General features: G+C 36.6%; 1 protein-coding gene across 1 annotated transcript in view; it reads left to right on the top strand.

Moving 5' to 3' along the window:
• CCDC171 (coiled-coil domain containing 171) overlaps positions 1-21,862 on the top strand; it is a 144,580-nt gene that overhangs the window by 101,543 nt on the left and 21,175 nt on the right. Inside the window, exons 23-24 of the mRNA XM_065662549.1 lie at positions 2,182-2,313; positions 21,668-21,820. Of these exons, the coding sequence (XP_065518621.1) occupies positions 2,182-2,313; positions 21,668-21,820 (285 nt within the window). The remainder of the gene's footprint in view (positions 1-2,181; positions 2,314-21,667; positions 21,821-21,862) is intronic.

Genomic DNA, 21,862 nt, shown 5'->3' with positions numbered 1-21,862 from the left:
GTGCAGTAAAATATTTAGATCTATTGACTATGGTTCAGAAGGGTAGAAGGCAAAACACTGGTGGTTTGATGTTGATAAATTCTTAGTACCTTAATCCACATTAATGTTTTCTTTTATCTGTGTGCATACTGGCAGCAAAGACACCGAGAAGTTGGGATATATAACCTATAAAAATGTAAATCAAGTGTATGTATGTGTGTGTATATATATATGTGTATTTAAAGTAATGCATTGTGTTATATTCAGCAAGGTTAACATCTGACCAGAATTACACATGCTGACAGAACACTCTAGAGACAATGTTTGTTCCACAGGACTGTATATCCTGAACCTAGTGCACTGTGAGTGCAAAAACGTGTAGAAGACCTTTCCTGTTATAAAAATTGCATCATAGTGCATATGTTTGGCAGCCACAGGTATTGACAGGAATTCTTTAGGTCAACCTGGGAAATGTAGGGCTCCCTATTCCCACAGAACAGAGCAACGAATAAAATAAAATCTTTTCTTCTTTGTATCAGTAGATTTACACATGCGTACTTCTTTCAATCAGAGCGGATTTCAAAGGCTGCACTGTTATTTGAAGCATGTTCACTCATAATCAACATTTTACAAAAAAACTAATTTTGTAAGTGGTTACAGAAAAGTAGTCTGGGATTTAAAATGAATGGCCGTATGTTTGACTTCATGTTTGGTGAGCTCTTATGGGCAAGGGAGGCTCCAAGAAGAACTGAAAGTTATTGTACATAGTATTTAGTAAATGTACCTATTGATTGATATGTATTTAGTATATATTCAGTATATGATTTAGTATCAGACTGTATTGTGTTGTTAAAGACAGTAAATTATTTTTGCACTATTGGCTACTGCTACTCAACAGATATGGACCATGCCAAGTGAATGGATTTCATCCATTCATTTGTACAAATACATATTTGTATGGATTTGTGTCTATCCCTGTGTATTAGAATCTACTCTGACTGCTGGGGTCTCCGGGAGGTAAAGATGATAATTTTTGTGTTGAGTAAAATGAAAAATGGGTGTGTGACAGCATATGGTGTATGAAAGTTATGTGCTAAGTACGTATAATTCCACATGCCTGCCGATAGACTAATCACGTGTTGTTATATGTGAAAGAAAGTTGGGTTTTAAATACCGACAGCGGTATTCGTCTCGTGTGCAACACCGGGAAGCGTGCTTGTGTTTAGAGACTACCGCGTTAATCCCTTCCCGTTGCCAAGTTTCACCTCGGCGCCGCTGCCGCTCTGCCGGCGAGCGCGGGTCCCCGTTACCTGCGGTGCCGCGCGCGGCCGGGAGGTGGCACTGTGACACCAAAGGGCTCGGCTTTGTCTGTGCGCCCGGGGCCGGCGCTGTTCGGGGGGGTCGCTCCATCCTTCCCCTCCTTCAGGCTGCCCGCAGAACTAGCGGAGTACCACCGTGACCGGGTTCTGTGCCCATTCTGAACGGGCATGGGTAGAAACTGTAAAACACCGTTAGTAACAACTAGTGCATTATTTCTCACAGTGAATCCATGATAAGAAATGTAGTAGCAGGTTGGGGTTTATTTTTTTGTTTATTTGATTAGTTGTGGTTTTTTTTGTGTTTGTTTTTTTTTAATTTTGTTTTGTTTTGTGTTTTCACCTTCCCTTAATTGCAGAGCTGCAGGTCGGTTTATTTTGCTTTGTTTGGGGATTATTCATTTTAATCTGGGGTTTAATTGAATTGATAATAAAATGAACCTTATTGTAGAGGACTGATATGATCTCCCTACAGCAGACAGAACTCACCTTCCCGCTTTGTGCTTGTGTGATCATACGAACTTTTAAATTTCATAGCTGATGTTTGTTTATGTTGGTAGTACAAATACTATTTCTTTTTTTACAAGTTTTTTACAGGGGTCAGATCTGTGAAATGTATGTACCAGGTGTGCTTGTGAGCCCTTAGTGTCTCTGCTTTCCTTCTCCTTTTAGACCTGGGAAGATGCTTTTTCTTTTTAACATTCTCTCCCAGCACTCTGAATTAGAGATTTATTTGCAACGAAAAATCAATTAGTCCTAAATTTATTCATGGATTTCAGGTCCAGCGATCAATGCAAGTCCACTCAGTGGGCTCAAGGGGACCCAGTTCATCCCAGTTAATGTGTCTGAAGGGGAATTACCATTGATGCTGTTTTTTTCCCTTCAGGTCAGAGATCAGACCTTGCTGTCACGGACTGCGGCAACCAGGAATGACTTCACCCTGCAGCTACCCAAACTGCACCTAGAGACCTTTGCAGTGGAAGGGCTGAAGGGCAGGCCAGAGGTTGTGGCATTTCAGGTTAGAGTCTAAAATAATCCTGTTTCTTTTCTTCCTTTTTTGTATCTGAGGTAGAACAAGAAGCTGGGCTGCTCTGAATGTGTGGAGAACAAAAAGCTTCAAAACTATTGCAGTCAACAGTTGAAAGGGAAATAATTTACGTATATGTTCTTGAATACGGTATTTCAGAGATGATGTGAACTCTTAATTTTGCACGTGTAACGTTAAATAACTGATGGGAATAGGACCATGGAAAAATATGGATGTTGTATTTGAAAATTAATATCACTGTATCCCAACTCCTCCTTCCCCCATCCCCCCCAAATTTAAACAGACAAAATGGGGGGAGGGAAAGAAAAAAAGGATTTTTATGCTGCTTTTTGGTCAGTATCAGATTTTTTCCATTTTCAGTTTTAGCAATAATAGTGATTTTTGAGCATTCCTGATTTAAAAGAAATTGCTATTTGGCATACTTAAGTATGGAAGCTATTTATTTTGTTCATGTAGGTTTAAAGACTTGTCTGGTGAAAATACCGATTTGCTTAGGAGGAAGCAATGAGAAATGAAAAAAAAAGATAAATTAACTGAAAATGTACATATTTGCAGCTCTGAAAATGGATTCTGTGCAATGCCCCCTTATTGCATTTAAAGTCTGTTATGTCTTCTTATACACAAACTATCCCTTAGTCTTTATAGCTGTGCAGAATTACTTCGTTCTTGTGACACATTATTGCTAAAGCCAGAATATTTTGTTTTCTCAATGAGAGAAAGAAAGGCAGAGTGAGTACATACTTCTTTCATTGTGCTCTCCTGTGCAAATCAGAGAGGAAAGCTAGTAATGTAAAAGGCAAAGAAGTCAGACAATGCAAGTGTTGCATAGTGTGTGTATATTGCTGTAGTAATCCTTTTTAATTTATTGTAAAGTGTCTGTTCTAGATACACTGTATAACTGCAGGAACGGGGTCACAAAATCAAATGTTCAAGAAAGGCAGATTCTAAACTGGACATTTCTCACTGAACCTTAGTTAACCCAGCTGTATGTCTCTAGCAGAGGGTAGAGTTGCAAATGTTTACCTAGTACAGTACAGTGATGATCAGTTTTAAGGCTGTGCAGAAGGTTCCACAGGTGGCACCTTTTCAAAGAAGCTGTCCTGGAAATCACGAGCTTTTAAAACCTGCTTTTCTAATTTGGTGGCCTATTCAGTGGTAGCTGCCTTTTTTCTTTTTTTTTTCCTGATCCAACTCCCATTCATTTTTTACCTCAAAATGATTGTAGAAGCATTTGGAAGACAGCCTATTCTTTCTTTCTAAGGAGATGAAGAGAAACAGAAGTATAAAACCTTGTACTTCACATTTGTACAGAGTGTGTCTGGTATAACTAACACACCATAATATATGCCCTGGGTAGGTTACTGGTGGTGCAGTATTGTAAACACACTTTTTGTTCACCTGACAGCTCCTATTACACGTGGTTACTCTGTACATACATAAACAACATCAGTGGTTCATAGTCTATCTCACTGTGCAGTTCCTTTTCCCTCTCCTCTCCTCTTTTTGTCTCTAGTTACATAGTGCCTGTTTGATAACTTTCACTACATTACAGAAATTCTATTATAAAATTTCCTTTTTATATCTGGGAGTCAGCTAATTGATTTTAATTTCACTGTATGTAAAACTGTATTAAGGGCAATCCTGCAGTCCTGAATGTGGTAAGCATATAGCAATCACTTTATGGACACCTGTTACTAAAACCAGTGGAACTGTTTGCATGCACGGTCTCTGTAACCACTACTACTACATATATTTTATAGTCTGTGACAAGTGCATTTCAATTAAAGGCCTTATTAACTGCAAGTGTTAGACACAAGGAGTTTTTTTCCAAGTCTAGATTTGTTGATGTTTTGTGGTTTCTTTAAAAAAAACAAAAGTAAAAATTAAGATCCTAATTTAGACAGTATGATAGGGATGAAGCACTGGGTATCAGAACTGTTGAGTACTGAAGAGATTGAATTGTTTTATTTTTATTATTCATGCATCCAGTTCACAGTAGGTGGCTGGAATCAGTAATAAATAATAACTTGATAACTTTTGGTTCAGTGTGTATCACTTCGTCATCATATGAGGGGAATAAAAAAAAAGCTAACATATTTCTATGTGCATACACATATTTTCTTCCAAATTTTTCAGAAAGCAAGTGGCTGTTAAAGGCCTTTTGAATGGAATTTACTTGATGAGCTCAGCAGCATTATGGAGCTATATTCCTTGTCACTGGGAAAACAGGAAGTCTCAGAATTTTTATATTGCTGTTACTTCTGTATGAAAGTTCCCTGGGAGAAAGATGCTTGCTTTATGGGAGACAAGTGCAAGGAAGATTGGCATGATGAACGTACGGTGCTTGACTGTGAACTCAGTAAGAACATGATTTAACGTGTGCTGCTATGGCCATGCCTGAATGTTCTCACTGAAGACAGAAAGTGGAACCGTCCATAAAGCCTCCAATAACTACAGGATATAGGGTGAAAAAGAGCAACTAAAATAACATGAGTTTCCTAATAGTAGTAGTCTTGCTTGGCAGAGCAGTATTTAAATTAGCCAGTAAAGGTTATAAACACTTTATAAAATACAAAATTGAACTATGCTACACCTTTAGGAAGAGGATAATGTTCTCTTAACACTCTCTTCTGAAAGAATGTTACTGGCTCACAGAAAAAGTGGTTATTCAGAAGATTCAGTGTGAATTGTCTCAAGTACTTTCACATCAAATGCGTAATTAATACTTACCGCAAGCAATTTGATCTAAAAAACAATACGTAAAGTCCCTAAATAAAGATAGTTTTAAACCCATGTATAAATAATTAAGCATTGGTATTCCCTCATGATAAATTTCTTCTATTTGGAGTTCTAGATGCAGAAAGGTAAGAACTTCTATGAAAGAAACTTCTAGTCTGATACATAAAATTGCTTCAAGTTTTGCAATAGCAATAGGATGTATAATGTATACTTGATGTGTAAGTGCTTGATTTCCAAACAGGGAGAGGCGAACAACATACAAATCAGTGTAAGATTATGCTCTATATCTACTGTTACTGGGTGGTTTTACAGGAGGTACCAGAGGTGTACTTTAAACCAAGTATAGTTGCCTTAAACTGTCTTTATGAAGCATGTCCCAAATGAATACACAGAAGTAACAGATCAATTAAGTCATTGTCGGTGAAAACCAGTGGCAACAAGAAACTAGCCATGCTTGACAGAATCATATCTGCTGCATGTGTGAAAGACACGCATATGACTGTGTGATCAGCCAGCGGCTGGTGTTGACACGTGGTAGCTGCTTATAGATACGCATTTAGGGAAAGAATAATCATTTTCTCTGTCATGGGAACTACTTTGACCTCTGTCTTCAAAGTCTCCATTTGCATATTTTATTAATTGGCCCTATTAGTGTGCTTGCTTTGGTGACTATTTGGCATGGTGGGCCTTTTCCTCCTCTAATCTCTGCTTGCTAAAGGATATGGTGTGACTTCTGGATGTTGGTTTGGAAGAGAACCAATATTCACAGATGAACTTGTGTTGCTTTTTCACAAGATTGATATTTGATAAATACCAGGTGAGAGTGTTTCAAAGCTATAGCAATCATATCATTTAACCCTTTGAGATACTGCACATTTTTCCAAATGGGTAAGTTTTGTAAGTGACTTTAATGAGGATGTGAGTGTTTAATGCACTTACACGGTGTATGAAAAAGCAGATGTAAAGGTGAGACTACAGGCAGGGTTCTGGTTTAAAAGGACATATACACAAATCTGTAGATGTTGGTATTCATAGGTCTCAGTAGAAAGCATTTGTTTGTGTGCTGCTTTTCACTTGAGATGTAAGATCGACTTTACTGTTGGGAATCCCTTGCATATTAGGAAAATTTAATTTATTCTAACCAAGGACTTGAGTAGGTAAATCTGTATTTTCCGTTACTAAACTCTCCCTTAATTTTAAAAGGTACTACGACTTGTGATGTGCTTTCTCTCCTCCAAGTGGGTTTGACGTGGATAATTTTCACTTTGTCTCATCTGTCTCCCACTCTTTTTGTTTCCCTTTCTCTGCCACATGCTCTCGTTCTCTCCTGCACATTGTCTCTCTCTGTGTCCTATGTGCACACTCTCCACTGCATGCGTACAGCACACTTGCTCACTGCTGCGTGTGCACTGCCACACACTCTTATCTGCTGCTGTTGCTCTTGCTATCCCTGCCATGCCTGATGCCTCTGCTGTACACACGCTCATGCTTTCCTTTGGTCCATCTCTGCCTGCTGCTCTGCTTCATCTCTCTCCCAGTCTCTGCCACTCTCTTGTGCTCGTGGTGGCTGCCCTGGTCACTCTGCCTGTCACCCTCTCTATCCACACTGTCCCCCTGCCTCTGGCTCTCTTCCTTCCCCTCGGCTTCTCTCCCCCACTGCCTTTTGCTCCCTCTGTGTTGCTCTCCCCGTCTCCAGCATGTGTCCATCTGTTCATGCAGGTTTAGGAAGTCCATGCGGGATTTATATGTACTTTGCATTGCTCAGGTGTTTTGAGGTAGTTTGAAATGAAAAATGAAAAGTAATAACATAGAGGCTTATAGCAGTGGTAGTAATATAGTCAAGTACTGACATATCTTCAGTGTTAGCATATAATCATAAATTTATTAAGGAGTAGGTTCCTACCATTTTATGTAAATTATGTATTTGTGTATGATTTAGTCATACATTATCTGATTGTGTTGTAGGTCCACTTTTTCTAATTAATTGGGAAATATAAATGTAGTTTAAAGTATTAGGAGCTTCTTAATTTGTATTTATTTTCACTTGTTCACACTTGTTCATTACTTTCAGATTTATACTTGATAGATTAGAAGGTAAAAGATATGCATAATTCTGCTGATAATTTTTCTTAAAATAATAAATACTTTCTCATCCCCATGTTTACTTGTCAATAAAATATTCTTACCAAATTGAAGAAGGAAGTGATTTCAAAGGTAAGATTATATTTCTGTCATTAGATTTTATCTTCTTCATAGGGCAAGTCTTTCAAACATTAATCATTTCCGGTATGAGGACTTAATGGGGTGAATTAATTGTGGAGTAGCTGGTTGAAAACTGAATTATTAGAATTTTAAATCTTGTACTTCTGTTTTAAAGCCTTTATTTTTTTTAATGCATGGCTATTAAAAGAACAAGTAATCATGGGTTTGTTTTTTTTTTTTTCCCCTCTTAATACTTCAGAAAGGAGAAACCTTTTTAAGGGAGTCTTGAAGATAGTGCTTTTATATATGTGTGCACCTAACATGCAAACACTTGTAGTTTTTTCCTTTTACTTCCGCCACTTCACCCACAGAAGGACCTATCCATTGCTTTAGAGAGGCCAGAAAGCTGCCTCCTCTGGAATCAGACTCTGCTGCTGCTGTTGAATAAAACTAGGTCTTCATTCTCCAGGAGTTCAAGAGCTGCTATCAACAGCACCTGGGCTGCTCTACCCCTCTTTTCTTCTCCTCTCCAAAAGGACTAATTTCCTACCTAGTGTCAATACATGCTACTGCTTAACTGACCACAAACCTGCCTTCCCTGTTTATAGAAAAAAGCAATTCTTTATTAATTTAATGATAATTTGCTCTTGCACCTTGAGTTCAAATGCTCATCAATAAGTAAATGTTTTAATCTCATTAGAGTGACCTCTTGCAACCCTGACCTTTTGGAAACTTCATTTTGTTTAAAATAAAGTTGGTGCAGGGCTTATGAAACAATAATTAACATCTGAGTAAAATCCGAATAACCAGATTGAAGAGACATAACATGAAGAGCTCTAATCAACTTGAATGCGTTCAGCTGGTATCTGAGTCATTTTGGCATAATTTGGTTTAACTATGATTCCTTTAAAACCTATCATTAATGTTAGCAAAACACTATTTAAAACCTAAAGTGAGGCATTTTCAAAATGCTGGTGATGTTGGAAATTTTCCTTCTATAATTTGAACTTCACACCCCGTCTCCTTTCTGTGGGTTAACCATGTTCTCAAATTCCTCTCCTCTTCACAGCTTTTCTTTTAGCGGTCTTTTCCTCCCTGTCCCCTGCAGGCTTTTCATTGCTCTCTCCTCATTTTCTCCCTTCTTATCATTAGCTTCTTTCCCTCACTTTCTCAGCAACCCTTTCACTTTTTTTTTTTTTTCTTCCTTTCTTCATTCCAATAAACGGATCAAGACTATATGAAGAGCCTTCTCAGAAGGCTTCCAGTTAGCTGGAGCACTGGCTGCACACCAACCCTGTTAAGTCTTTGGCACTATGGGACTGTAAATATTAAAGCCAGTATCTGTCATCACCAATTAATCAATTACTGATTAATTGATCTTTCTGTCTCTTTATGCCTGTGAAACTACTGACTCTTGTCTGGTCTCTTTCATATGCACAATTAGTTTTGTAAAAACTTTTTAGTTAAGATCTGCTGCTGATTATCTTGAATGCCAATGTTAATGTATAATAATTTAACCTTTCAGTAACCTTTCTTAATGGAAAGCTTTCTTTCTTGACCCTGTCAAGCAATCATGTAACCGTCTGCATTTGTCCACTTTTTCATACATTTGTATCTGTTGCATGTGAGTAATCTTTAATGAAGGATCTGTGCTGATAATGTAAGCAAGTGCTGCCAGAGCTGTGTAAAACATGATCTTAATTCACCAAGTTTATTTATTTAGTTTTGGTTCTGCTTGTAATCCTGGCATGGTTGGTGGTTTTTGTTTTTGTTTTTTTTTTTTCCCAGCTGGTTATGCGGTTGCTGCGTCGTACAGAAGAAGGCATCTTTCTTAACTTCTAGTCACTATTCTTTTATGAGAAAAATTGCTCCAGAGACATGGTGATCTCAGTATGTACCCAAAGCTGCCTCAGTGAATGAGGGTAGACTCCTAAAAGCTCTAACTACAAATCAAAGCATCATTCAGTAACAGAAAATAACAAATACAGTTTTCACATCACCTTTTTTGTTAGGCAGTTTTTCTTACTTCAGAAATCCTTTCAGAATTGCATGGGATTATCTGTGCACAGAATCTTCAGAAAAGGAGTGATTTTACCAGATAACCACTGTGTAGCTTGGATGTAACTGTATTGTTTGATATTATGTGCGGTGCGTACTGTGTAACACAGATAAGGCCTTTCAGAAGTATAGCTGTTAAACTGTTGATAATCATGTGAGTTACAAAATGAATTCATGAAGTGAATACTGTGAAAGATTAGGAATTGTCTGGAGTCTTACTTTTTTTGTACTGGTTCTTTTAATTTAAAGAACTAAGAAGAAATGCTGAGCAAGTGAATCTTAAGCAATGGAAGTTAATAAGGCAATAGACTTTATTACACAAATACTTTAGTAGCAGAAACAGAAAAAACTATTTTCTATTATTAATTACATTTAAACTAAAAAAACAAGATTCTTCAAATGCTGAATCTTTTCTTTAGCCTTTTTTCACTTAACTGCTTACTATTCTATCATTATAAAACATAACTCTATCTGCTATTCTTATCAATAGCTTACAGAGAAAGAAAAATGATTAGACAATGCACTGTATTAGTGCAAGAATTTTGTAATGAAATCAAGGGAGACATTTCTGCCTAGATACTGCATTTGGTGGGCCTTGTAGTTAAAGACCTAGAAGAGGAAGGGTTATCTACAGCTTGAGCAAGATTATGGTTTAGGGATTTGCTGATTGATTTCATTTGCTGTCAGTTAAGGCTTTCTTAATGTCAGCGCTCTTTGCATAATGCCTTGAAATAAAGACTGATGAAGTTTTTCAGATTGATGCCGCTTACATAAACTGACCCTGACTTGACCTTCTGCATGACACTGTAAGTGACAGCAGTTAGATGAAAATATGGCAATGAATATGCAACTTAAGGATTAAGAAAAACACAGTAAACCTTAAAGAACATAAAACTAGGCCAAAAAAAAAAAAACCCAGGCTATTCTGCTACTCCACAGTTGTCATATATTGAAGAAGTAGATTGGGATAGAATCCCAAGTGGCATACCATTAAATGAAAATTCAAAGAGGACAAGTTTTGAAAGGATTGAAAGTTAACCTGTTTGTTTGTTGTTTTTTTTTTCTTACCGAATTCTACCAGTTTGCTGCTAAGTCATTTTGGAGTTTTGGGGAGAGGGAGGGAAAGGGGGTGCGTGTGTGTGTGTGTGTTAATTGTGACTCGTAAATTCACATATGTTATTACCTGCAAATTTTCTTTTTTACATTGTTGTCTTGCAGGAATAAGAATGAACTACTTTGAAGCTCTTGTCTTGATTTTTCAGTTACTGAACTGATTGATGATCTAGTGATACGTGCTGCTAGAATCCAAAGGTCACAAGTTCCAACACTTATATTGGACTGTGAAAAGCATAAATTCTTAGGATTGATAAGGTCTATTGCTGTAGGTCTTCCAGGACAAAGTAGGGCTTGAAGCAGGGCACTCATTTTTAATGAGTACTTGTCCATTCCTTTACCCAATTTAATTACAGTGTTCTTTAACTTTCCCTTCATTATGGTCTCTTTCCTCATGATCTCTCCCTGTCAGAAGCAAAAAGGTATTAAGAAATCAGGGGGTGGAGAGAAAATGGAGAGGGTGCTAAAGCAGTGGAAAGAGAATGAATGTGGAACTCTTTTGTAAACCTAAATAATAGGGATACATAGCCTGCACGTTGGCAGGTTTACCGGCAAAGGATTGAGTCTCTCATGGCTTTTAAAAAGATTATATCCATAGAAAGACTACTATTTGTTTCTCCTCCTGAAACCTGGATAGAACTTATACTGAGATTCCTTTGGATTGCTTCCACATCATGATCTTGTTTTTGACAGAAGTGCAGTTCTGAAGTAAAGATCAGGAGGAAACAGTCACCCATTCCACTTGTGGGCAAACTTGCAACACCTGTTTAATGCCCAAGTACTGTATTTTATATACTGTATTGTGCATTCTGTCTGTTCTGAGGCAGATCATATCTTATTTTCTAATACTAGCACCCATTTGTAGGTTGCCTTCTTCCTGATCCTGTCATAATTGACAAATACAAAATGGAGAGATCAGAGAGCAAAAAAAAGCATCTTGCCATTGCTGTGGTGTATAGTGCCAGGCTTTGTCTCCCTCCAGTTTCCCATTCTCAAAAGAATAACCTTTTTTTATGAATTAATATTGCACAAACTAAAGATTACAAGTTAAAGTTTAAATTCTGAAGTTTTTACAAATGATAGCAAAGACCACAGGACTAGGTTTTGAGCAGTAAGCCTCCTACATGTCTAAATGTGATGTTTGTACGCTGGCAAAGGTCACTCTCCTAGATGCTCAGTTTGTTCTGCATTTATTCCATGTGAGACTTGCTACAATTTTATTCCTTTAGGAAACAGACTGGAGGACTGAAGAAACATTTAATGCCTAGAGGGCACATAGAATAGCAGTAAATTTGGTTGTCCCTGCTTAAAAACAGGTTGGATAGGGGAAAGTAAAACAAAGAGTGTAATAAACAGCGATAAAATGTCTCCAGAATTTCTCTCAGCCTTCACCATTTTAATTCAAAACCTCAGAATCACAAAATCATTACCGTTGTAAAGGGCCTCTGGACATCATCTAGTCCAATCCCCCTGCCAAGGCAGGGCCACCCAGATCAAGTTATAAAGGGACAAGTCCAAGTGGGTTTGAATGTCTACAGAGACAAACTTACTTTTTTGTATTCAACAGCCATTTATTGTCCCATTGCTTTTTGAACCTGTGTAAAATTAAGCATTCACATGACTTGTGGAAAGGACCTTAGCAGTTTAAGTATATACTTGCTGAAAAACTATTTATATGTATGCTTTGAAAATGGTTTCTGCTACTTCACCTAATGTTAATAAATATATGTTAATGTTAATATATATTCCCAGTTTACTTTCATGCTTTGGCATCATCTGTCATAATCACCTACCATTTGCCACTCCTTGTTTCTTTTTGGTTACTTTCCTAATTTCTGAACTACAAGAAGGTGAAAACCAGTAGTTTTTTATGTTTCGTCTGTGGAAAGTGATTTCTCTATGTTACCAACATCCATAGGCTCAATTTCTCATAAATTACCTAACTGCAAGTAGTGGTCCAGCTTTGAAAAATGGATAAGGAAGTAGTAACCAGTTAAAATTAGAGGTAGTTAGAAAATGCTCTCCTCTAGGTTGTTTATAAGTTAGTATAGCCGGGGATCCTTGGATGAGAAGCTGCTTTTGTTGATCCACCATTAGGATCACCACTCAAGTACACAATATTACAGTGCCTGCAACTCATCACCAAATCCACTAAAAAAGAATAAAATGGTCTTTCTCAACGTAGTTATGGTACCATATGATAGTCAGTATTTTACTTCTAATCCTGTTGTTGAAGAATACTTGATGTCTCTAGGAAAACTCATCTCACCAGTACCTATCCTTCTTAGTTTTCTCCTTTCAGTGTTGCTATAAGCATCCAATTTTATAAGCAGAATTCAGAAAGTCATGTTATCTCTTGTGCTTCTAAGGAATTGGATCTAATTGTTGATTGTTGACAAGAGAGAGGAATAGACCGTAACAGCCTTTTCCTTATTTGCCAAGCTCCCAACCTAATAATTCAAATCCTATTCTGCAATCAGATTGTAAGTTTCCACTTAATGAAAAGACATATAGTGCTGACTACAAAACAGAAAATCAGTGTCTTCCAAAATATTATCTAAAAAAGCTTATGAGGTAATTACTTTTGTCTTTGAATTGTTGGTTTTAATGAGGACAACCAGAACTCTGTCAACAGAAAAGTCAGTGCCTTCTTCTGTTTGTTTTTAAAGTTTTCTCACTTAGCTTGTTGACCTTTCACGTAGAAGAAGCCCAGAGTTCAGTATAATTGAGTCTCACTCATCCACCAATTTTTAGTATGCATGATTGGGATTTATACATTTCTGAGTTGAGCTAATCTGTTAGGTATATGACGTGCCAAAAAGATAGACAAACAATCATTTTTTCCCAACAAGGGTTTTCTTCAGCCGTACATCCATTGTCAGAAGAACTAGATATTCAAAGATGATGGATCATTTTAGTAATTTTTCCTCCTCAGAGTATAATGGTTAAAAGAAAACTTTGTGAACAAAATATGTTCCTTATTTCATACTAAGCTTAAGGATAGCAGATTGTCAAGTTCGGTGTCAGTACCACTTTTGGTGGTATTATTGCAAATAATCTCCAACTGCTACTTTGGAAAGAGGAGTGCTAATGTGTATGGTCATTAAGGTCAGTAGTAGGTGTAATGTGCTCTTCAAATTTCCTGAAATTTCTAATAAAACATGTTCATGGCATAAATCAGGTCTTGAAAGCAAGTTTGGTTGAAAGTCTAGCTTTTTTTTTTTTTTTTTTTTTTAATGATGAAGTCCAAGAATTTATGAAGCAAAGCTGTATCACTATCATCAGAGTTCAGGCAGAATAAAGGGAGAATACCTGTCCATCCTATATATGGCAGTGGACATTAGATTAAGTGTGTGTCCATGTACCTGAGGAATACAGTTCAGCAGGTCATTACAAGTAGAGACTGACTTGTGCTTTTCCCTGTGCTTTCATCGTAGGTTTGTGTACATAACTGATGGCTTGGTGAGAAGCCAAAATGAAAGTTTGCTATCCAGCCTAACAGGTGTACTTTAGAGTTTCTTTACAAAACTATGAAATGTTGCTTTATGTAGGATGACATATTTATGTTGAATTAAAATGCAGTGCCATCATGAGCACTTTGTAAGAAAAGCAAAGGAGATGAAGTAGCTATATGTATCACAAAACATCATGCAGTTTTCTAGCCCCTGGGCTCCGTTAGACTTGAGCAAACATCTAAAATCTGATGTGAAGAGTAAGACTCAGTAAAGATTGTTTACGTATGAGCCACGTAATCACAGTTGTCATGTTGACTAAACCTGCCAGAAGGTGCCTTTGTCTCTCCAGCAAAATGGCAACTGCAGAATAATTTGTCTTCATCTTTTTTGCATGGAAAATGCAAAGTGGACACAGTTCCCCTTTCTAACCACATGTAAAATATTTTATCTGATTCGGCTTGAGAATGTTTTAGTCTAGAACTGAAAAGCTGCTTCTTGTGGCAGAAAGGAATAATCTATATCTCTTCATAGCTATAGTCAAAATGTTCAGGAAATGTCAACCCAGATTTTGTGGGGTAATAGGTTTTTTCTGTTGGAGTCAACGACAGGCTTTTTCTACACCAGTTAAAAGTAAAGTGGTATTTTTTAATGAGTTTCTAAGAAGATTTGTCTCAGTGGCATCTGTTTGTCTGTAAAGCATATTTCTTTACTAAAATAATTGAAATTGGTCTTAGTTAATAGAGCACTCTTTAAAACCAATGAAAAAAAAAGGATTTTCAGTAAACACATTGTTACTACTACTTTGGCAAATAGTCAAGTTAGGTACTTATGTTGGATAGTTTGTGAACAGTATTTCAGAAGAACAGGATAGTTTTTCAGATTTTACATTTACCTTGAGGGGAAGTTGCTTCTGATTTTCCTGTTTAGTAGCCTGGTAGATTAATGTCTGCTTCTCTCACCTTCTAAAATTGTTCTCATACACATATAAGTAGTACATTAGATTTCAGACAGTTAAGACTTAGTATTTAGGAAACATTTATTTATAAAAATATATTTTCTTATACAAGATTTCTTATCCATGTATCGGAGTCCCTTAAAAATAAGAAAGAATATGCCTTTAAAAATGGATTTTACTTCTATGAATTTGATTGTGAAACCAGAATTCTGTACCTCATCTTTTGTACATCTGTTATGCTTCCATGATGTCATTCCAGTAGACCAAAAGCTACACCATCCAGGCACAGGCAGCTTGTACTTTCACTGGTATTTCACCTGGATTGTGATGAGAAGTTCTACTTTGTTGTTTCTTCTTGTGATGAATGTTTGATGGGACATTGCCATTTTCTTAATAAAACTGCATCCTGACTTTTCTGTTGTGACTTCTCCTGTTTAGTTCCTCTCATCATTGGTAATATACTGTGCTCACTCCAAGCAGATTTTCATGCTCACAGGTGAGGCACTTTAATGTGGACTTTTTACTATTTTCAGTAACTACCTGTCCCTCTTTCTTTCATCCATGTCTAGAACATACACAGTAAGAGGAAGCTGAAGGAAGGGCACCAGCCTGAAACTTCCTTCAGTTTCCATTTCTTTCTCACCAAAACCATTTACTTGAAAATTCTTTTTCTCCCTTACAGACTAAAATGTTCTTTTTGTATCAAGACTATGTAAGAGGATGGGAAGAGGTAGAATGTATCGGTAGTATTTTCCTCATGGCTATGGCTTAAACTAAAAGTTCTTTGGGAAAGCGATTGCTTTTCCTTTGCCATTTGCCTTTGCCATTCCTTTTTGCAACAGAGAGAGTAGTTTTTGCATGTACATAGTATTGGCCTATAAAAATCTGCAGTTCCTTAAGTAGTGTTTTGCTTGCGTGCTCCAGAGAGTCTTCCTTTGCTATAAAATTCTCAGGATGCTTTCTACCTGATCATACCAACAAACACATTGGTCTTAATTTGTCAGTTTCTGGAAGATCAATGTTATTTTTGAAACTCTTACACTTCATAATAATTTTAATGGCAATTCTTGCTATGCCCATCCGTGATGGTTTCCAGTAGAAGCACTTTCCCTTCAGTCTCTGTCAATTTCAATGCTCCCTTTTCAATTTTCTTGTAGGAAGTCATGTCATTACCTCTTGCAGAGAATCTAGCCTTTTATTTAGAGCTTCATTCCCTTGGGCTATCCTCTGAGACCTATGGGGTAAAGTAATTGTTACTGAAGCGAAGGGGATAGAGTTAGGCCCCGTGTGTGGCACTGAGTCAGCTTTCGTTGGAAAGAAAAAAAAAGTTGTAACAGAACTGACCTGCTTTTTGGCACATTTAAATTGTGCATGCCACGCTTGAATGGAAGCGAACAAAAAGTTTAGTGTTGAAATGAGATACAAGGAGAATAGATCATTAAAGAAGTGCCAAACAGCTGCAAAAGTGCAATTTTGCTGAATGCTGTTCCCCTTGAGGGTTTTGCTGATGCCTGAGAAGCTGCTGTATTTACATCCTCCACTGATGCCACTAGACATTTTGCTCTATGGGTCAAGGCAGACAGAATGGATTTTCAAATGCTAAAATGTATGGGGAAAATGAATTTTAATCCTTTCTGCCCCAAATACAGCTCTTAAATATATGATAAGTATCCTGAAATCTTGCTTCTGAAAACAAAAACTAATTGATGTGTATGTTTTGTTTTAACTAGTCTTGTTTATGCCAATTTGAAGCAAGGCAATTATGAGAAGCATTCTATAGGTTATCCACAAAGCATACAGAACTCCACTGTGTTGAGTTTTGTTTTCTCACCAGCTGCTTTTACCTGAACTGAACTTCATCCAGATTCAGTATCATACATGAAATTCTCAGCCTTTTCAGATTCTCATCTAAGCACTTTGTTACACTGGAGTTAATCATTCATTCTTCTGAGGTCCATCTTTTTCTACATATTGTTCATAGGTAAATTTACTACCTGCAAACATTCTTTTTTGGTTGAAGAATTTCCTGAAGGGAGAAAGTACAGTGTGTAAAGTAGATGGTCTTGTTATTCTTGCTGCTGCATCTGATGTTACTAACTCCATGATCATTTTGTCAGGCTGCTCATTTCGTATCTCTTTGATACCTTTTAATAGGCATCATTTCATATAAGTTCTCGTTGCTTTAGTTTTGTTCCTTCTAAACAGGAGATACAGTTCTATCATAACAGTAGGCCCAATAAGATACTGAGTTAACAGTATAACATGGATATAAAAATACAAAAGCTGACTCTTAATCACTTGGTATTTTATTTTTGTAACTTCAGAATAGTCCAAAACTTTAAATGGAAACTTCCATCCACACTTATTTATAATTCATAATCCAAATAAAGATTGTTTTGAACTGTATTTGTTCTCATTAGCCAAGCAGTGAGGGTGAGGGCGACAACATGCACAGTGTTTTAATTGGAAATTAAAAATGCTGTTTTTATAATGTATAATAAATACATTAAAACTTTGATGAGAGGTCTTCTGCTGATTTGCATATGCTGATCTTTATATTACTTGTCATATGTTTCTACTATAACTGAATTGAGAACAGCTGAAGTTTAAGTAACCTTTGAATTTCATGAATTAATTTTAAAAAAAGGTTTCTATTTCTATTTCATATTCCTTAAAGACTGTTGTGTTATTTGTCATTATTAGCCATTTTCACATTGAATAAAATCCTCTTGATGCTTGGAGTCTTCTGGCCTCGTTTTATAGCCATATGCAAAAGTTGTTTTAAAACACTCATAGCACTGTGCACCTTAAAATTACTTGTACTAGAAATGGTGTAGAGAACAAGTAAATGATTGGTTCAAAAGTACATGGAGGGAACAGTAGAAGAAATTGGGTTTACATGTCCCCTGGAGGACTGTATCTGATGTTAAGTGTTCTCAGTCCTTTTAAAGATTAATCTGGAGAGGGAAGACCCAGCTTAAACTTTGCTATTCTGCACTGCAGTTCAATGGCTTGTAGTTTATAAATAGCATCAGATTAGTTTGTTCCACTTTTAATTCAGGTTTCTCAGCTTCATCAATCTGAATCAATCAAGTTTAAGTCAGAATTTTTATGGGTACACTAATGTTATAGGTGGGATGTCTCTGAACAGGTCACAAGGACCTTTTTCCTTATGGCTGCTTAGAAGTAAACCTTATCTGTTAAGTTAACTTAAAACATATAATTTTTTATTACATTTTATATGTCTTCTCTTTTATCTATGTACATGCTTATCTACTGGAGAATTGGTAGGTAGTTAAGCACAAACATGGTTTTACAATGGTTCTGTATGTATTCTGGCCTATTTTTACAGTCTGGAGAAACAAGCACGCAAAACAGCCAGGTGTGCAGTGCTTAGAATCTTCAGAGTCCCAGTTGCTAAATAAAGAAGAATCTGAAATTTAAAATAGAATCATGGGATAGTTCGGATTTGTTCCTATCATGTGAATCACACTAACCTGAATTTTTCAGTATTTTGTGATTTGCTTTGAATTAAAAGATAAATCGCTCATAGGCATTTTCTAGATGGAGATGCTGTTTTAAATGTACAAATACCCATTTTAAAAGATCCTTAGAAGTATTTAAACTTGTCCATTGAAAGTTATACTTGAAAATGTAACTTGGGCGCTGGTTTTCATGAAGCTGCCTGTGCCTTGACTTAGTGTTGGAGAATGGGTCTCCTCACATTGAAGACACTTTCGAAATTGAAAACACTTCTGCCATTATAATTTGCATCTCCCATATCAGTAGCATGTGATGTAGAACTTCAAATAATAGTGAGATCCTTCATAAAATAAGGCATTGTGTGGAGCAAAGGGAAAGGGAAGAGGTCACTGAGAAAAAGCCATTCAGCTGTCTTGATTAATTTGTCTTTTTATTTGATTAATGCAGAGTAATTAATTACAATTTCTGATCTTAAAATTGACAGTCCTGTGTAAATTTCAACTATTATTAACTTGCATCATGTTCCATCCTCACAAAGGCTTTGAGGTTGGAAGTCACCTCTGGAGGTCATCTGGTCCAAATCACCTGCTCAGGCAGGGACACCTGGAGTCATCAGTAATGTTTAGAAATAAGTGTTCTTCAGCCCCGCTATTGTTGTGGACTCCTTCTACCCACTACTTTGCCTGTAATACTTACCTGTCCGGAAAGGCTTTAACTTTACAAGTGGTCTGAGTTGCAGTAGTATTCGTTCCTATAATGTTTCAGGGATCACAACATCTTTGCTTTCTGAACAGAAGTAATTTTCTGGTGTGTATTTTTTATACATTTATACTGTAATGGAAGACAAATTTTTGTTTTTTTCTGTTCCAGGTTTTCATGTTGTGGTATTACCAACACATTCAAACTCAGAAGTGTTCATATAAATGCAGATCCAGCAGATGTGTATGAATGACAAATTTTGTGCTAGAAAAATGAATCAGGAAGTTTGCTTAAGTATACATAGCAATAAGACACCTTAAAACTATGTATACATCTTACTGTTATGTGAACTTATAAACAAAAAACCCACTCCTTCTTAGCAGACTTGGTTGATCATGGAACAATTTCCAGAGCTGCAGTTGTTTCTGTAATGTGAAATTAGGGATCTAAATTAAAGTGCTGAACTCCTGTACAGGTGTGTTTAATCTTTATGTGATAGATCTTATAACAGGCAAGTGACCAGGCTGTATGCCCCCTTTCCCATGTATTAAGCTTTCTAATAAGTGGAACTTCTCTGTTGTGGAAGACAGATCTGTGACTTAACCTGAGGTGGCCATGAGTTATGTAAAATCATATATAAATGAATGCCTTCCTTTGGTGCTTCAAAAACCCAGAGTATTTGCCTTCCTCATTATTGTTATTATTACTATTATTATTTAGAATGAACATTCTGCACACTCATTACTCAAGGATTGCACATTGGAAGACTGACTCAAACATAGTATTTTTCCGAATGTTGGTCCTGTGTGAAAGAAGTCTAAACTGACCCTGACTCTTTGCTAGGGAGTTGGGAAGTACTGGAAGAATGTGTGTACCTATAGATGTATAAATGCTACCCTCCAAGTTAGTAATGAATTAACATTTAACAAGCTGACAAATTGCTTCCTTCTGGACTTGAAAAAAATCTAAATGTCTTAGAAAAAATATTTGCTGTGTCTGAAAATAAGCTTGAAAATTAATGCATTTTTCCTAAATTGAAAATTTTCAAACTCGTTAAACAAGATGAAATAGATAAGTTGAGCAGCAGGTTGGTAACTACTGTTTCAGGTAACTGCATGGGCTTTAACTGGCTCTGGAGATGTGGGGTGAAGCTGTATAGATTAGTAGCTTCGCTAGCTTTGTGGTAGCAGAGGCAAAAGGAAGAAGGTAAGGAATCATTTCTAGTTCAGTGATACCTATAAATATTGCGTGGGAAGTAATCAAAGGAACACATAAGATTTTTTTCTGTGAGATTTGAGACACAGCTTGTTATGGCGCATTGATATAATCCTTGTTTATGAGTCACAGGCTCAGTCTATAGACGTATTTCGACATCTGTCTAATTTTTAACATGTGGGCAATTGCCATGTGAAGACTCTCAGGCAATTTTATATGGGATGTGAGGTACATCCACATTCTTGCTTGGTAGTTTTTGTGAAGAGCTTCAGGACTTTAGTCATGTTGAATGTGGATGGAAAATTTAAAAGCAGGATCAGAGCTGACAGTGGCAGACTTACAGAGCTATGTGAATACACTTTTAGGACTAGTACCATAGTATGTAACACATTTTGGATATTCTTTTTGATGAGAAAAGATATGATGGTGTTAATTTGCCATTGCTGTTTTCTACGTTTGAAAATTAAATGAGTTGATTGATTTCAGCTATGTTACCTTTTATTCTGAAAAGCAGTAGTGTGTTTGAGAACAAAGGAAAACAGTAATAATCTTTGTGAATGCCTGTTTGAGGTACTAGTTTATTTCTGCCTGTACCACAGGCTTACATTCAAAAGGCCAATTCTGTATTATCTGTAGTATGTGCTTACAGTAGAAACTCGCTACAGGTCATTTCAGAAGGGAAAACTATAATTTATAAAATGGGTTTAACCAGTTGTAAAGAAGACCAATAATCTCAACAGCATAACACTGTTTAGTGTAGGTACAAAGTTACCAGTACTGCCAAATCATTTTTACTGTCTTGTGCTGCTAATGTTATTATCGGTCTGATCAATATTACACGGTTGGGACATTCTTCTGCTATGTACATGAAAACAATTCTATTTTCCCAGCTATATTGTAATCAGATTGTTTACTTTCAGAGGTCTGCAGATTTACTGTGTTTCTTTTGTTTCTCACAAATTAATTTTTTTTTGACATAGAGTGGGAGGATTAGTAACTCGACTGACTTTGAAAGTATGAACATTTACCTGAAACTGTGTACTGATTCTTTGTAAACTTTGGACTTGCACTGCATTTTGTATTTAAATACAATTGAAATGGTATCAGCTGCTCAGTGCAGTACTGCATATTTGAAAACAGCTTGTCAAAACACCTTCTAATTAGTGTGTGCAGTAATTTGCTTTTCTTTAATGCTGTTAATATTTAAGATTTTTGAAAGGAACATGACCTATGTTAGACCTTTTTAATGTTCAAGTCCTGATATGCAATTTTTGCCTAGCTTCTAACCTTTGTTTCATTTCTCTGATTAGTAAAATTTAGGTCTTCTGTAATGAATTTGGATGTATGCTATTTGTCATTTAAGTATAGCCTGCCTGGCAGTGATGATTTATTTTACTTTTTAAAGGCCATGGTTAAAAGTTTTATGGATGTCTACCAGCTTGCAAGTTCCAGAATTGACATGCTGCTGAGCGAAACAGCATCTCATAAGCTTCCCACTGCAGCCCCAGAGTCCAAGAGCCAAACAGCTTGTCTTCATGAAAATGAGAACCTGCAATTGGTAAGTCTGCTTTTCAGTTAGTTTTTGTCATGTGGCTGTGGT

Source organism: Lathamus discolor, chromosome Z (assembly GCF_037157495.1).
Source record: "Lathamus discolor isolate bLatDis1 chromosome Z, bLatDis1.hap1, whole genome shotgun sequence".
Lineage (NCBI taxonomy): Eukaryota > Metazoa > Chordata > Aves > Psittaciformes > Psittacidae > Lathamus > Lathamus discolor.
Note: the sequence above shows the minus strand (reverse complement) of the source record. Positions and strands in the feature narration are given on the sequence as shown.